The 18295-nt window shown below is 47.8% G+C and overlaps 1 protein-coding gene across 24 annotated transcripts in view; it reads right to left on the reverse strand.

The window, feature by feature from the left end:
* MICAL3 (microtubule associated monooxygenase, calponin and LIM domain containing 3) overlaps positions 1–18295 on the reverse strand; it is a 266829-nt gene that overhangs the window by 7993 nt on the left and 240541 nt on the right. For 13 of the 24 annotated variants that reach the window (XM_072766389.1, XM_072766399.1, XM_072766396.1 and 10 more), the window contains 4 exons: positions 17097–17207; positions 15355–15448; positions 10400–10450; positions 1998–2063 (listed from right to left, as the gene is read on the reverse strand). In XM_072766389.1, coding sequence (XP_072622490.1) covers positions 1998–2063; positions 10400–10450; positions 15355–15448; positions 17097–17207 — 322 coding nt within the window. The remainder of the gene's footprint in view (positions 1–1997; positions 2064–10399; positions 10451–15354; positions 15449–17096; positions 17208–18295) is intronic. The other 11 variants (XM_072766402.1, XM_072766407.1, XM_072766410.1 and 8 more) reach the window with 3 other exon arrangements.

Here is an 18295-nt window from a genome sequence, read left to right on the forward strand (position 1 = left end):
ATTTCTTTAGATTCCAATCAGGGAGATGATACCATGTGGTACCTGTAGTACACCCCAGGCCGGCTACCAGGTTTCTCACCCAGGGCTGAGGGCACCAGCACACCCTGGAGACTGTTCAGTAAGGCAGGGCTTACTCTGCTTGGCCCAGCCCAGCAGCAGTTTCTGGGGCTGGTGCTACTAAGTCTCCACTGGGGGCAGTCTGTCCCTGCTGGTCTTAACTGAGCAGAAGGACAGAGGAAGAACTTTCCAAGGGACCAAACTCCCCAAGGAGAGAACACACTCCTTTTCCCTGGAGCACGAAGGAGCTCATGGCCAAAGCGGGATCCTGCCATAGGCAGAAGACAGACTGTACCAGTGGTCTGAAATATTTTTGGATTACAAACCATTCTGAGAAGCTCAGGAAATCTAGGGACTCTCTTCCTAGAAAAATACATGTGTACACATCCAATAACTTTATATAGGACTTCAGGGTGTTCACGGGCTCCCTGAAGTTCACCCATGGGCCCCAGGTTAAGAGGCACTGGACTGGGAGATCCTCCAAAGTACCTTCCATTTTTGTGACTCATTTGGCTGACCCAAAAGCATCTGGAATATACTCTCATGTGGGACAACGCTCCTCTATCAAGCTCCTCACTCACTATTCTCCTATCTTCCCACCTGACCTCCTTGCACACTGTTCAAAGACATCTGGAATATACGCTCAGGTAGTACAACACTCTTCTATCAAGCTCCTCATTCACTGTTCTCCTATCTTCCCACTGACCTCCTTGCACACTGTTCAAAGACAGCTCTCTTTCTGCTGTGTTGTTTGCTTGACACGCAGGAGGCCCACACCAGTTAGTCTTTCAACTGGGGCCACACTCTGGAGAGGCAGATGTGAATGCACTCACACAAGCAGGGGGCAGTGTATGCACTGTGCCTGAGTGCACAAGCAGCTGCACTTTTAAGGTGAAGTCCTGTCCCTGAGTCCTGCTCTGAAAGATAGCAACTCCCTCCTGACCAGCCAAGCCTGCCCCTGGGGAGTGCTGGAGTGTCTGGGGACAAAAGCTCTCCTTACCCGACCCAATAGACTTGGTCCTTTGGCTTTTAAAGCAGCCCACAGCTCAGTTCCATGCATTCCTTCCTGAGCATCTCTGCACAGTGAGCCCACATGGCCATGGAAGATGGAGCCCTGAGGCATGCAAGCTGTCCAGTGCAGCAAGCTGGGAATGCACTGGGAAGGCTCTCCCTCCTTCCCACCTCCCATGTGCAAGGACAAGTTCCACTGGGAGACATCTGAACACTGCTCATGAGCTATGGTAGAGACTGTTCACAGCCGATGAGCAAAGATATATGGCGGGATGGGTGAAAGTCACATGTGAGCGCCATGAAGAGCAGAGTTAAGAGGTTAGCAAGGGTTAGTCATGACACACTCCCTTTCCCTTTCCCACATGCCTTTTCAACAACAATCTTATCACAACAGACTTCAAATCAGACAAACTTAAAAAAAAAATACACACACACTCAGCAAGACACAGGGTAGAGAAGTTTGCATTTAGTGTTTTTTTTTTTGTTTTGTTTTGTTTTTAAGAAAAGAACTTGGGGGCATTTATATAGACCAGTCTTTGTAAGGACAGTATTCCTCGACTCCACCAATACAAATCTCTGCCACACAAGTAGGAGGTTCCCCACCTGTGTCCCTGGCCCCTCTATGTGCTAGATTGGAGTCTGAAAGGTCCAACCATGAATGGTGGCACAGCTTCACAGGATGTTCGGCTGCAGCCTCAAAGGCCTGTTCCCAGAGACCATCTGCTTTCCCTATGTCCCCCAGTCCCCCCCCAAGACAGTCAAAGGGATACTGTACTTTGTAAGAAACTGCCACATACTTATGGAATTTTATAGCAAGGCTATCAAGTGTCAGAGAAAAAGAGAGGAACAGCTGGGTTTCGGGTCCCTGTTTGATGAGTGTTGCTACAAGCCCTGAGAGGCAGTGGGGATGGGGGGGTGGGTTACGTTACCTTCCTGGACACAGCAAGGGCAGAAGGAGAGAGGTCTACGCCGTGGAGTCCCGCCACTGGGCTCAACTTCAAAAAGGACCAAATAAGGAAAAGGAGGAGGAGGACGAGACAAAGAGAGACAAAAAAGGAAGAGGAGGAAGAGGAGGAGGAAGAGGAGTTTGGACGTGGAGAGGGACAGGGAGAAGGTGAAATAAAAAACAAGCAGAGGACAAAAAGCATAAGAGGTGAGAAAGGAACAACAGGAGGAAAAGAAAAAAATACAAGAAATGGAAAAGCAGAAACAAGGGAAACAAAGTCTACAAATGAATTAAGTCCTTTTTTCGGCATGGAAACTGAATAAGAGCAGACCCAGGCCCTGGGCATGTGGCCCGAAAAAGGAATGCGCGTGCTCCCTGGCGATGGTGGACAGCTCTAGGGGTGGGTGGGCTGCCCCTTCTTCTTCTGTTCTCTACTGTGAGGGTGGGAGCATTTGGATATCATCATACGGTGGCCTTTTGGGTTTTTGGCATTGGGTTCCCTCCTCAAAAATACCCAAAGCCCCCGGGACTGGTCTGCCTGCCTCCGTGGAACAGTCCATCATTAAATATGTGCCCAACAATGCTCCTAGGTTTGCAGGTGATAACCTCAGGTTACCAACCAAACCTGTGTGAAATATTTTTTTTTAATATTTTATTTATTTATTCATGATAGACATATGGAGAGAGGCACAGACACAGGCAGAGGGAGAAGCAGGCTCCATGCCGGGAGCCTGACGCGGGACTCGATCCTGGGACTCCAGGATCGCATCCTGGGCCGAAGGCAGGCGCCAAACCGCTGAGCCACCCAGGGATCCCTGTGTGAAATATTCTAAGATGCCACCAGAGATGCACGCGCTCTACGAAAAAGTAGCCTGCGGTAAGTCTAAGTGGTGAAAAGGGGTGTGCAACCCTTGGATTAGCTGCACCCACAGAAAGACCTCGGAGTCTACGGAGGCAGCACCTAGTCTTGGGACAGGCTTCCAGGGCGGGCATCGGCATTGCTCGGAGTTCCGAGCTGGGGCAAACTGAGGGAAATAGAGGCGATTTGTACCAGTCCCTGTCACTACCCACCATGTACCAGGGAGCCAACCACCCCCTTTTCTTCTGCCCCTGCATCTCCACAGAGGGATCCATGGCACAGCTGGGGGAAGGCTGCCACACTTTGGACTGGAAGACCAAAAAGGGTGAGCTGACAGGACATACTGAAAACTCACAGTAACAATGCTGGTAAGAGTTGTGGATGGGGTAACTGAGAGAAGACAGGGTTCAGAGAGACATGTCTAAGACTTAGGGAGACCTGGGGGTGACTTAGGGAGAGGGGGAGGGAGTGGAGCCCAGCAAGGGACCATCACAGAACCACCAGGGCACACACAGGACACACAGGCTCAGAGAAGCGGCCTCAGGACTGTAGGGAGCACAGGCGGTTTTAGGATTAGAACAGGGTTTAAGAAATAGCTGTTTTTGGCCCCAGGAAGGCCTGATAGACAAGCTATTGGTTGAGGGGCCCTTCGGCTTTGCAAACGCAGGTACCACATTTTCCCTTTCTTTTAAACCCTTTAGCGTTCATCAGAGTGCTTTTGTGCACAGTGAATCTGGTATCAGATCAAACTTCAAAACTAAAGCCAGAGACCCGTCTGAGAGTGTGCACATGCGTGCATGTGCAATGTTGATTACATCCAGGCTTCTAAACGGACGTCCCTGGGACCAGCTGATGAGCTGGAGGAGGGGAGTAGGGCTCCTTTCTCTGCTTAGAGCTGATCCACATTCAACCTTCTTTGTTTCAAATGTAGACTCTATGCTGGTGCTCAGAATACCTGGATAGATAATACAATGTCAATGAACAACCTCTGTTGCTTCCTGGTACTGACATTACATGCAAAGACATATTGGTGCAGAATGGAATGGTAGCCATGGTCATTCATAAGGGATACCAATATGATACACCACCAATACAGTTGAGCCCACGTACTGGCATGTATGTTTAAAAATGCATTTCTACTTTCTGGATATCATAAAATAAAACAGTTAGTTCCTTTAATGTAGACCACATCCTCATATACCCTTTCCAATATAGAAGATAATACAAGGTAGCAGCATATTCAGAACAGAAATTAGAAAATGAAATCAGTAAAGGGACATCAGATATAGCAAGTGCTAAAAAAAAAAAGTTTAAAAAAAGAGAAGACACTGTCACAGTTATAAGGCAGAAGGCAGAATGGGCATGGGTCACTCCTCTGAGAAGTGCTAGATTGAGTAGATGGGATGCATGGTTATGACTTTCTTCACCAGACATCCCTTTGTGTTCCAAAATCTTAGTAATGTATACTACTTTTATAATCAGAAAAGACACCCGATAAATATTGTTTTAAAAATAAGAAATCAAGGGAAAAAAATCAGTCAAATGAAAGGAGTTCCATGTGGACTTGAATCTGAAACGATCATGCAAGGGAAGCACAGAGGTAGTGAAGTGATTTTGAGTGTAATTTCTGTGCCTTTTATGGAGATGAGAAATAGATGATTTGGTCCACTAGTCCTAAGAGCAAAGATGTCATCAACCTTATGGCAAATACAAGTTTAAGAATTTTATTATGAGTATTTTAAAATGCTATGGTGATAGGTTTGGTTTGTGTGTTTTTCCAGTGGGCACCACACTGACAGCCTATCAAACTATTTCTGTGTCCCCTAGACTTTAGTCGGCACTTCTGAGCAAACCCAGAATTGGTCCCGGATGGGGGTGTCTCACTGGCAGGTCTATACTCTCACCCTGGACTGCTCTGTCTGCCTTCAGGATGCTGCAAGCTCACCTGCCCACCTTCTACCTAGCAGCAAACTAAACTTCCTCTGACAGCGCTTCCTTCTGAGATGTGACCACCATGAACAGTTCTCCAGCGCCTACTCATCTTGACACTGGGGGCAGCTGAGACGGGCCACTGAATGTTGAAAAGAAGCTGCGTGTGCTGCATGTAATAAGCATGAGTAGCACTTTCATTTCAAAGCATTCTCGTATGTATTATTTCATCTGAGCCTTACTCGGGGACCAGGTGGCTGGACAGGCGTAACGACTCTATTTTCACATGAGGGATCTGAGGCTCCAAATAGCTACCTGTGGCACAGCCTGACTAAGGCCTACATCTTCCTCTCCCATTCTGAACTGAGGGCTTGCCCTCTTGGAAGGCCAACAAAGGCTCTGGGCAAACCTAACAAATGGTAGCTACTGGAAGCAGCTGGGAGGAGAGCTGTCACATGTAGACTGTACTCAGAATGGTAGACCTGGGAAGGTGGCAATGTCATCCCTCCCTCCCATTACTTTGTAGAGGCCGAAAGGATTAGCGACCTTCCTGGGCGCAGGGTGAAGCCAGGACCCGAATCCTGGGTTGAGGTGTTCTCCACACTCTTGCTTGGCCCTGATGGGCTTGGATAGCTCACTCTAGGCCCTGCCTCTCATGTGGCCCAGGGCCGGTCCAGGAGCAAGTTGGTGGGCCAGGGTCAAGGATTCCTGGACAAAAATCAAGGCGACGTTCAGGTCTGGGCTGGAGCTGAGAAACAGTTGTGGGCATCTGCCTCATCCCAGGTACTTATCTCTTCCCACTGCACAGGCTCCTGGTTCCTGCTGTTGGACAAAAGAGCCCTTGCCATAGGCTTAAAGCTTCTACAGTCAGCACCTGGTAGACCATCTAGGCCAATGGGCTAGGGAGATACCTAGATTCCAAAGGCACCAGCCTGGAACTCTGCATTTCCCCCACGGAATCATGGTTATGTCCTAGAATGTCATAGCCTAGCACTGTGCACTAGATACTAGTACGGTGCGCTAGGTATATTATGAGGACAATGGGCTTTTTAAGAGCTGAGCCACCACCTGTAACAGCATTTCCACAGGAGAATATGGAATTCCAAACAATCAGCTCACCAACATCAACAGAAATAGTACCCTTTTATAGGCTCAAGATTGCCACCCACCCCCGCAGCCCAACACCTTCCCTTTTCATACACTGTAGCTTATTTCATGTAAAAATCTGTAGAGTAGCATTGGGTTAGATTACTCCCTTTCTAGCTACATTTATGAAAAATCCCACATAAAGGAAGAGATTCTTTTTCACTTCCTTTTGGCCTCTGAACAACAAGCACCAAGGTGTCATGGATGGGACACAGGTATCCTTATTTTTCAGTCATATTTCATGGTTCCATGTTCCCACCATGGTAGCTCTGGGCCTGTCTCTGTGGGCCAGACTGTAGCCTTCATCTTGCCTGGGTGGGGCTCTCACTTCTCACACTTGTTTTTGGCTGTAATGCCACTACATTTGCTGACAGCTGACTCAGCAATGCAGCAGTAGCTTTTTATACAATTCATGCTTACAGATACTACCAGAATGTTGTTCATGTTTCCGTAAGGAACCTCAGGGGCATTACCTTTCATGCCCACGCTCAATCTACCAGATTAAACTTGCAGAAAGCCACATGCCCAGGCCTGGGAGAACTTTGTGATTCACGTATTAAGGAATGAGGCTTTCACTGATTTTCTCTTCTGTGTTGTTCAGGTTATGAAGGCTGAAGCAATGGAGGATTGGCCAGGTGTTTTATTCTGCTGCCTGTTCTGACTCCTCAGGATCAATGCCATGCCCCTGACTTCAGGCAGCCTTCACACTGCAAGGCTGAGGCACCCAATCCCAAACCCAGAGGTAACAAGAAACATTCTGGCCCTAAGAAGGAATCAAGTTGGCTGGTTTGCAATGCTGCTGAGTGGTAAGCAGGCATCATGACAGGGTGGAAGGTTTCTGGTCTAGCAGGCCCAGTCTACATACGTAGGTAGACAGGGCTAAGATATGTCTCGTGTTATAACTCAGTGTAGAAAGAATCTCTGGATTAGGGGATAAATGAAACCTTCCTCCCCCCCAAGAGAAGGAAAAAAATCATTTAAGAATGGAGATCCAACACACACACACACACACTTGCAAACACACACACACACATTAGAATACAGAGAAATCTCAAGGATTTTAAAGTTCCTAAGCAAAAACAGAGCAAGGCTAATAATGCTCAGGTCAAACAAATACAAAATGTACCAACATCCAAATGAGGCAAGCCAATAGAACAGGAAGGGAGGGAAGTGAGCAGGCCTGGGGTGGGTTTCCCTTCCCTGTGCCTCTACCCCAACTCACTAGCAACAATGAAAGACCACGTTTCAGTCCTCTCTTACATTTCTAAACCACTCATGTTCTTTCAATTTTACTTTGAGACATATAAATCAGGTGGGGAGGTCTTCGAAAATGAGAAATGAGATATATATTTTTAATTGAAAGTTCTTTTGAAGAGAGGCTTTTTTTATCTAAAGATTTCCAGTCATCTATCTGTCCTAGTGCAACAAAATGTGGTGTCTGGACTAGTTAGGGAGAGCTTGCCTCCTCAGTGTCCTGGGGCAGGAAAGGGAAGGGGACTCAGGTCACTTTGAGACAGGTCCTCTATGGTTTGGGGTTCATTATGTGTCCTTCTAATGGTGTCTTGAAATAAAAAAATTGAACTATGTAGAGAAGAGATTTTATTTTCTATACTCTGTGGCTCAAAACGAGGCCTTTTTTTTTTCTTTTTTGAAAAGAGAGTGTGTTGTGCACATGAGGAGCAGGGAGAGGCAGAGAGCAAGGTGGAGAATTCCAAGCAGGCTCCAGGGTCAGCACAGAGCCCCATGTGTGGCTTGACCTCATGACCTTGAGATCATGAAATCAAGAGTGGGATTCTTAAATCAACTGAGCCACCCCAGGTGCTCCCAAAATAGACTTTAAATATAGGCCCGGAGCCTTAAAATAGCCAAGAGCCAGTGAAAGACCTCCCAAAAGCAATACAGGTTACTGGGTCGAGTTCGGGGCAGGGATCAGGAGTCTGCAATCCTCTGGGAAGGGTATGGAATTCTTAACATGTGGACACAGCTTGGAGCTCTATCTCATTCACCTGAGAATGGGTGCCGGCGCCCAGCGATGGGGCTACCCTGTGGCTTTCTGGGGATTCAAGAGCAGAGAGGCAATCAGGCTCCAACATTTCAAAAGGACAACCCCTCCCCCCTATCCAATAATGAATATTATAGTATTCTAACAATGAAACATCAGCAGAAACTGAAGAGGGACCCAATTCTGGCATCTGTTTTCCTCCTGGAGCTGGGTGGGAAGCAGGGGCCAAGGCTCTTGTTCTGTACCTCGGGTACAAATTACTGCCTTCAGAATGGATGGTTTTTTTCCTGCTTCATTGGCTGGGCAGAGCAGCCTCTATATGCTGAACAGAATCACAAGAGAAGTCTAAATTTAACACTGAAATCATAATGAGCTTGCAGAAGAGGAAGTGACGAGTTGATGGGAACCGAGTAAGTAGCAGGGGCTCAAAGGTATTTGATGGTGGGGAACTTTACAACTCACAGAACACCCTGGGGATTCTTTTTTCATTTCCTTTTATTACCTTTTTTCCCTGAAATCTGTTGGAATTCTAAACCTGAGAGGCTAGTTGCTATCGAGTCAAGGACACAGAACTGAAAACAGCCAATTACATTTTATCACTCAAGCAGGGTGGGGGTGGGGCACGTGGCGGCAAAGAGACAAAACGAGGCATGTGAGGTGATCAGTGTGGCAGCAGGATCTTAAGCTGGGAAGGAAGGTGAATATAATTGTAAAGAAATGGGTTTTGACAGTTCTTTACAGGAGGTTTTTTTTTTTTTTTTTTTTTTACAGGAGGTTTTGAATTAAAAAAAATATTTTTCATACACTAGAGATTCCTTTAGGATTGACATAAACATCCCCCGGGGCATGTTAGGAGCCAGGAAAAGGAGTCAAGGATATTATATAGGAAATGGGATTTGTTAATTGGAATGCAAGCATCAGCCCTTTTGCAGCATCAATGGCCACAAGTATGGAAGTCCCTGAACACACCAGGAGCTCTGGAGCACTGGAAGGATTTGCAGAGGGCTGGGAATCCATGGCACCCCAGGGACTGGTACGCAGAAAGCCCAACCCACTGGAGGCCAAGAGCCTGCTTCCTACTGCTCCAAGTCCTCTAACAATATGACACTGTTGTACAGGAGGAATCACAGAATTATGCTTCTTATTTTTATTTTATTTTATTTTATTTTATTTTATTTTTTAATTAATTTTTTAATTGCTTCTTATTTTTAAATGAACGAGGCACAAGTAACTCTTTAAAAGATGGCATCATGGCAAAAAAATGGCAGATGATAATCTTTGCTAGATTTTGTTTTCAGACCACTTCTAGTCAAAGAGCCTGCAAGGGGAGGTGAAAAGGTCAGACTGTCCATCCAAGGATGCAGTAACTCCAAGAAGCAGCCTGAGCTTCCCGTGGTTAATCTCAGGAGCAGCTGCTTGGTACTCCTCTTGACAAAACTGCCCAATGTCTAGAAATGAGGCTCACAGATTCCTTATTCCCCTAATCTAATACAAATAGTGAGTACAGCCAAGACACCAAAAATCTTAAATTCCTTTAAGGTAGTGGTTTTGCTTTAGGGGGCATGAGAATCATCTGGAAGGTTTGTTAAAACAGATAACCAGGCCTTACCTCTAGAGTTTCTGATTCAGAAGATCTGGGATAGGAAATATCCTATGGGAATCTGCATTTCCAGTAAGCTCCTGAATAATGTTCCTGATGCTGCTTGTCCAGAAACCACACTTTAGAACCACTGCTTTACACTTTTTCTATCTTCATTGAAAAGAATTGCAAAGTAAGTTCCTTGACACAGTAAGGAGGGAGGGACATTATTATAGGCACGTCAACACGGCCTCAAGTTCAGCGAATGTGGGCAGAGATCACAAATGACACCTTTCCCATGCACTTGGATCTTTTAGGGGAAACATGAACACACCCTAATGAAAACGGGTGAGGCTGAGTTCTTTACATGTTTGGTTCTTGAGTATGATTGGCAGTGAGGCTCCTAGTGGATGTGATACCTACAGGTTGTAAGGAATGAGAATGAGATCAGGGCAGAGGTCACGTTTGGGGGGGTAGGGGGTGAGGGGAGAGGGAGGAGGAGGGAGACAGAATATGAGCACATGTGAGTGTGTGTACATGTGGGTTACTACTGTCAGATGACTAAACAGTATTAGAGGGACCAGGACACAGATGTGAGATGTAAGAGTATGTGAACTTTCATGATAAAAACATTAAAAGAACGTGGGCAGCAAAGCCTATCTCAAATCTTCCTCTGGACAGTGTGGAGGATCCAGCATGCTACTCTATTATGAGCTGGAAAAGGGCCTATGCTTTTGCCATTTGGTTATCAGGATGATTCCTTCTTGTTGTTTGTGAGCAGGGACTGGGGACAGTGGTAAGGGGGGGGGGGGAGGGAGAGGGGGAGGATTCAGCAAGGTTAGTGTCAGCAACAGATACTGCTATACATACCACCCAGATGCAAGTCGATGAGGTCACTGTAATAAGACTCTCCCCAATAGTCTACAACAAGGAATTGGTGAAGAGAGAGTTATTGGATCTGATAACCCTCCTGTGCCCCCATACCCAAAGCAATCAATGACATGAAGCATAAGAAACACAGGAACACAGCAAGAGGGCAAGGAGAAACAGCCAGAAAGCATGCATCTCTCTGGAAGTGCATCACATATACACAGGTGCTGTAGCTGCACTTTCTGGTGGTGGGAGGGAGAGCTCGCTACAAATCACAGGTGATGCGTGAATAGCCAATTAACAATGGGATTGCTGTTCATACCTCCGATCAATTAAGACAGGAAATAAGGCCTTGGCTTTGCTGGGAGTCCCGACCCTGCTGGAACTCAACTGTATCTAAGATTTTTAAAAATTCAAGGGCAGATCAAGGGCTACTTACTGCCTCTGTTACTGAATATCAGAAGCCCCAGGCTGAGGGGCCGAAGACAAGATGTGAACATCCTAAATGAGTTCTGTAAGGCCACCAATTCTTAGGTTTAATGGCAGTCAGAGCTCTCTAAGAGTTCACCTGTGACCCCACTGGTGAGCATATCAAAGTCCTTGCAGAGCCACCATCACTGGATAGGTCTGAGATGAAGGCAATCCTGTTTCTTCTGAGGTCAGGCCCCAACTTCAGCCAGGCTTCTCTTTGAAAGCAAGAAATGAGCTGTCACTATTTGCCCTATGGTTCTTGGAGGTGTGCTGGCCACAGGCAGTGCTTGCTTTTAGCTCCATGTGGCTGTCCAGCATGGCTGTGATGCTCTCCCCAGGCCTGAGATGCAGAGCCTGGGCTGCTGAGAGGCTGTGCTTGGTCGGGGTAGGGTGGGGTCCCCGTCCTCCCAGAATCATAAACAAGCATGGAGTTCTACAAAAGCCAGCTGCTAGTTTTGACCCTCTGCCTCCGTATCTCTCAGTCTGAATGCTGATCCTGGCAGCCTTCTGTTCCACATGAGGGTGTCCCTCTAAGAATGGCCATACTAGAAAGCAGAATATAATCCTGGAACGGTTTTTCAACTCATGCTCAGGGCTGATGCAATGGTTAAAATCTGAATCACGGTTCCAGAAACACAAAGGGATTTTCAGGTCCTCCAGACTAGAAATCCCATCTGCCCTAGGCTTGAAGGCTCTTGAACCTAACCCTTACGGTACAGATATACATGAGCCTTAGACAAATTGAGATCAATAGGATGGCAGGTCCATATCAGATCTCTTCTCTGGAAGGGCAGCCTGGCTAACAGTCTGACCCTTCAGAGAACTGTGGAAGCCTGGGCCCATCAAGTGAGACAAGATGGCAGGCTCAGCTAACTGTGCACCCTCAGGGAAGGGGCCAGCTGGCATGGCTGCAAGACTCCAAACTACCATGCTCAACTGAGATGGTCTCCTTAAGGACTCAGGAGCAACCAGATGAACAAGAGAGACGCAATGAAGAAGCAGGAGAGAAAGGACAGCCAATGGTCACAGTTCAGCCTCAAAGATGATCTCTGCCAAGTGGGGACAGGGCCACTGAGACTTCTGACAAGAGGCAAGCCTTAGACGTGATGTGCTTAAAATAAGAAAAGGAAAATAGCATGTTTGGAAATCTGGTTTTTTTTTTTTTAAGATTTGTATTTATTTATTCATGACAGACACAGAGCAAGCGAGAGCAAGAGCGGCAGAGACACAGGCAGAGGGAGAAGCAGGCTCCATGCAGGGAGCCTGACGTGGGACTCGATCCCAGGTCTCCAGGATAACAACTTGGGCCGAAGGCAGCACTAAACCGCTGAGCCACCTGGGCTGCGCCTGGAAATCTATTCTTATGGTAGGAGCTACTGTATCCTGAGACTGCATCCAAATGCATCATGGGGAAATCTAAGGGAGCTACCAAAATCTGTCTTTAAGAACAGTACAAATTTGTATTTGGATGAAGGTGCTTTGATAAAGCTCTGCTTACAAGAGTTTGGACAACAGTGGTTTTCAAACTGTTCTGTGAGACCTTAGCATTCTTTGAGTGGTACTCCAGTGGTCTCCCAACTACCTGATTCACAAATACTCTGAATTCCTTTGAAACTTACACAAGACACTCTACATTCAAAAGCTTGATATGCCAACTTTAACCCATTGAAGACCATCAATGCATCAATCAGGTAAACTTGCTTTTGTGAGGCTCTCAGGACCAAGTTTCTTCTGCCCTCCAGGTGCAAATATCTGTACTCCCTGAAAATGTGTTAGGGAACAGGATACCTTACATATTTATTTAAATTCTGGCCTGTAAATAAAGTGCTCTCGAACACCTGTACAGGACAGCCCCCTGGGGAGCCATCACTCAGTGACACCCGGCCTGTCAGAGCAGCTCCTGTCACAGTGTATCCCTGAGGAGGGTAAGTCCACTGCATGCTTGGGAGCACTTCTCTGAGATCTACTCTTTATAAGGAATATGAACTGCTACTAGATTTACTAGTGATTCAACTGTAAACAATTCCAACTGCTCCCACCTTCAGCTTCTAGGATCCAGGTAATTTAAACCGCATGTATCCTGAGATTTTCCAGTGAACTATTAAAACACTGTTGTCATTTCTGGCAAATCCCTCTGCGTATCAGGATGTTCTCTACACTAGGCCCCAGGGATGGGTTGGAGGCTGAGGCCTATTATCACTTGCAGTTCTCTGCTCTAACCTGTATTTCCAAACTGGTGCTTTCCAACATTAGAGTGGTTCTTTTTGATTTAAACTTGAACTTACAATTTGGCTTGTATAAAGGGTTCTTCTGCTAAGAAACAAGTTTGAAAACCACTGACTTAGATGAAATTCTGGTTGCATATTTTTATGAAAAGGTAATTTACCTAAACAACTAGAAAGGAGAATTTTGGCAATCTCCCACACCAATCTTCAAGGGTAGTTTCTATGACTCCTGGGCAGTCAGCAGCTTGAACAACACATCCTGTTACAGAAGTACCAAAGCAATGCCACAGTCTCAAACTGCAAGGCATCAAACAGGTGCACAAGTGCTTTATAGAAATCACCGACCCTGGGGCGGCCCACCTGAACCTCAGAACCCTGTGAGGAGGACGCGCAGACTGTCTTCCTTAAGGACTTAGGCTAACAATGACGTGGAGGTGTGCAAGCCTGTTGAGTTATTCTGACATGTTGGAAGATCTATCCCTCACTTTCCATCTAGGCAGGAGTAATCTGTGGGAAAGGGTAAGAAGGAATGAAGATGGGCCAAGGCTCCCTCCTGACATCTGCAAGAAGAGAAAGCAACAGGGTTGGGTCCCGTGAGTCCTGATAACAGCTGGGCAGGGCATCCCTGGGGGGCTTGGGCTAACTCCCATCAGGTGGTCAGATTTAACTGAGGAGGCCAAAGAAGCACACGTAGGGCAGGAAGCCAAAACAGGATGGTGGGGGGACATCACAGCTTCATCTGGAAGCCTAGAGACTCCCTTAGGTGAACCTGAATCTCCACTCATTGACACGAGGGCCAGTGCTTCCTTGTAGTTATACATCCCAGGCTTCTGGCTTACAGGCTGCTCAGTGCTTCGCCTTTTTGCATGTCGTTTGGTGGCCCAGGCTTCAAGCAGTCACTCCAGCATCAGGTAAAGCACAAAGCTGAGAATGTCACATCCTCATCTTTCTCCCCCATCCCATCTCTTCACCTGAAGGTCATCACTGAGTCGACTGTTCAGCTGCAATTTCTAGGCCTTGAAGGGCCTGGAAAGATCTTCTATGCTTGAACCTGGACTCTACCCCTGCCAAGCCCTATGAATTCATCTTCACATCAGGCACATACTACTGTGAGGTCAGCTCTGCAAGATTGTGAGGCAGCAACCGGCCCCATTCCTGGCTGCCTCTTATTGGTTCCTCAGTTTACAGAGAGCCTCCCTGCCAGGAGGTGTAGGCACCCCTGCTCCTCTGCCACACCAGAAAAAAGAATAAGGGCCACTGCAAACTTAGGTCACCTCCTTTCTTTATCCCTAGCCTCACAACCTGAAGGCTGAGCCGGGAGGCCTGTGCTCCCTATGAGATGGAAGTTTCCCCGTCCAGAGTCTGGCTGACACTCGTGGACTCTGGAGAAAGCAGAGGCCAGCCACTCCACACTGGAGTGGGGCTTCTGGCTGGGGCTGACCCAGTGGTTTAAAGGGCTTCCTCCTGGGCCCTTGGGACCAGATGACTCAGGTACTTCCTTGTGTCCTGAGTCCCCAACTGCTGAAGCCACCTTATGGGCTCCTTGGAACGGCAGTAGGTGTGACCGCACTGCATTCTGCAGCTCTTCTCTGGGAACGGCGGCCACCGAGCATATGGCCCGCACAGCCATTCCCTGCTGTCTACTGTGCTGGCTCACCACCGTCCCCTAAGTCTGTTCACCCTGCCCCAAATGACACAGATCCTGCGTTCTGGCAGGGAAGCCGGTGTGCTCTGCACATGGGATGTGGCTAGGGCTCTGTACAGCATGGGTCCTCCCATTCTCAGTGTAGTCTGAGCAGGAGAGGGAGCCCAAAAAGCTAAACAGAGGAGGTGGTTGTGGGGAGCAGGCTAGAGACCCCACTCATGCAGTTCTGTGATGGCTCCTTGTGGTACAGTGTCCCTCATCCCAGCTATTTTCTTCTAGAGGAAATGATGTGGGAGGGAGGCAGGGCGGAGAAGAGGGGAGGCGGCCCAGTGCTTGCCATCAACATGTGGAGTGGACTGACTTCGTTCTACAGCTAGATGGCCACCCTCTGACAGGGTGGAAGAACAAGCCCAGGCCCCAGGGCAGTTCCAAACAGAGATGCTTTCCTTTTCCTTTGTTTAATAGAAGCCCCAATATTAGTGATGAAGGGCCCCAGAGAACCCTACTGGAAGAGAAGCTGAGTTCTAGATAAGGGGACATAAAACTAGTCTGTGGCCATGGGGGGTGGGGTGGGGGCTTAACCAACCTCCTCACAAAGGAGACCTGGACAATACCTGCTTCACCACGGAGTGCCTTCTCCACGGCCACCCCTCTTTCCTCCAGCTGTCTCTGCTTCTCCTCCACCTGCTCCAGCTGCCTCTGGATGATCTGCGGGGAGAATGGGACAGTGTAAGCACCCATCGTTCTCTCCTGTCTCCTAGTTTCAGGAGGACCGCTAAACTGTACAAACACAAACAGGGAGAAAAACAAATTAGGTCCAGAACTTGGAAAAGCTTTGCCCAGAGTGTGGTGTGAAGACCCCTGCACCAAATCCCCTGGGGCCATCGTTAGTAAGCACCATGGCATGAGGGTGCTTGTCCAGCCCTCTGCAGGGCTGCTCAGAGACCGGAGGTGATGTCAGCTCCTACTGGAAGGACTGATGCGCCACATCCCTCTAAGACCTGCTAATCTCGAGGCTGCTAAAGCACTACCAAGGGCTCCTGGAGGCTACTGGAGAAATACTGTCTCTAAGGTTAAAAAAAAAAAAAAATCTAGAATGGAGCAATGCCAGATTCCACAATGCCAAACCAGAATCTGTTTGGAAGCTCATAGCGAGAAGTTTCTCTGCACTAAGTGGGGACTAATCATAGATACTAGAAGGACATTCAATTCCCAAAACAGTAGGCAAAGACATACATCTGGAAAATGGCACAGAGAAAATGAAATAAAATCCAGGGATCCAGTCAATGTAGAGAATGTGGATACAGAGTAAGGTTCAAGAAAGGGACTAAACGATTGGTTTTTGATGCTTGCTAAACATGGAATTCAGAGGAGCATCTTGGCATTTGGGTTTGTTGTTAGCGTTTCTCATTGTTTACAGCTTGTGATTAGTGTACTAATACAAATACAACTATACACACACACAATTTCATTAAAAAACATACTGTATTTAGATATCTTTTAGTACTTTATATGAAGAAATTATTTTTTGTGGCACCTGGGTGGCTCAGCAGTTGAATGTCTGCCTTAGGCTTAGGACATGGTCCTGGAATCCCAGGATCAAGTCCCACATTGGGTTCCCCGCAGGGAGCCTGCTTCTCCCTCTGCCTGTGTCTCTGGCTTTTTTTTTTCTTTTAATATTTTTTTAAAGATTTATTTATTTATGATAGACATAGAGAGAGAGAGAGAGAGGCAGAGACACAGGAGGAGGGAGAAGCAGGCTCCATGCCCGGAGCCTGACATGGGACTCGATCCCGGGACTCCAGGATCGCGCCCTGGGCCAAAGGCAGGCGCCAAACCGCTGAGCCACCCAGGGATCTCCCTGTGTCTCTGCCTTGATCTCTCTGTGTCTCTTATGAATAAATAAATAAAATCTTCAAAAAAAAAAAAGGAAAATTATTTTTTGTTCCAGAAAGATAATCTGGAATGGTCTAGGGCCTATGAGGCCTGAAGATAGAGGCTGATGCCTGGAGGATAGCTCTGACCTGGAAATCTCAGGCCAACCAGAGGCTGACAAGTCACAGATCATCTCTTGATAATAGTTATCATGACTGAACTAGTTGATTTTACAGTGATTACTCCAGAGCAAGGAATTTAGGAACCTCAAAGCCTGGCTCTTCCTTTTCTACCAATAATTCCATAAAAACGAGGCTTCTGCAGTTGCATCAAGCCAGAGGCTGACATGATAAGGCTGTCCTCTCCAGCGTCAGGGACACCCCATCTATCTCTGCTCTGTCCTCTTTACCCTCCTGCAACATGGACAAGGACAAGCACAGTGTTGGAGAGGAGGATGCTCCTTCCCACTCAGGGATCTCACCTGTGCTCGGTGCAGCCGCTTCAGCTCTTCTTGCTTGGCCTGTCTACGAGCTGCCTTCTGCACACGCCGGGTCAGCTTGGCATTCAGTTCCTCCTCTGTGTAGGTTCTCGGCTGGAGGGAATGAGAGAGGTGTCCTCAGTCAGGGGCAGCAGGCCGGGCCGGGTCTGAGCACTGGTTGGCAAGGGGCAGGGGGCAGCGGGGGCACCCTGGGTGGGAGCTGCCCCTCCGCAGAGGGCCTGCAGGACATGCTGCCAGGCTGCGGCTCTGCCAGAGGCTTCAGTGACACAGATCCTTGCTGGAGCCCTGAATGCCACATATCTACAGGTGAGCTACTTGCCCGCTGTCACTGTGATGGGGACAGGATGCTGAGTGGGGCCTGACTGTTAGGAAGTTCGGTGGACCAAGTGTCATGTGCTCCTTTATCTCAGAGATCACACGTTTTCCCTGGAAGGATATCTGCTCTTAAGACTTTCCTGCTTCTGGGAGGCATACAGGGGAAAGGAAAAGAAAAATCAGGATCCTTTCATTTTCTTGTTACGTATGGAATGCTACTTCCTTCAGATGAGTGATATTTACAAGGTTCTCTAAGAAGTAACATCTGAAGTAGAGAAAATAGGGGTGCTTCTATTTTAAGTGCACAAACCCCATACTAACTAGTACAGTCTGAAGAAGGGAGATACAGAGGTGAAGCTGGCCTGCTTCCCTGGCCTGCACAGAAGGCAGTGGTGGGCCACGGAGAGGTGGGAAGGCGGTCTGGTGGGGTGGTTCCAGCTGCCGCTCTCAGGCCCTAAGGAGGCCACAGGCCAGATCCAGGGCACATTCGTGCCTACAACTGCTTGAGCAGCCCCACCTGCAAACGTGGGCGCTGACGGTGCAAGGCAGTGTCAGGTGCTTCGTGTGAACACTGACCAACCACTAAGAGACCTCTATTCCTAATGTCTTCTTTATTTCCTCCATGGGGAAAAAAAGAGAGAGACAGTCTTTGAAAGACTTTAAAAGAGACTTCTGAATTCAACTCAGGAGTCTAGTCTAATAATCTTTAAGAGCTCAAGTGACACTGGAGGGCCAGCTGAGCAGGTAAGTCCTTAAGGATCACTGTAAGTGTTCTGGTGACCTCAGCCTTTCACCTTGCAAGGCATGGAGCTGAGGGCTCGTGAACTCCCTACTCCTTGGTGCCCAGTCCCAAAGGGGCGGCCCTG

The sequence above is a fragment of the Vulpes vulpes genome, chromosome 8 (assembly GCF_048418805.1).
Source record: "Vulpes vulpes isolate BD-2025 chromosome 8, VulVul3, whole genome shotgun sequence".
In the NCBI taxonomy this organism is placed as follows: domain Eukaryota; kingdom Metazoa; phylum Chordata; class Mammalia; order Carnivora; family Canidae; genus Vulpes; species Vulpes vulpes.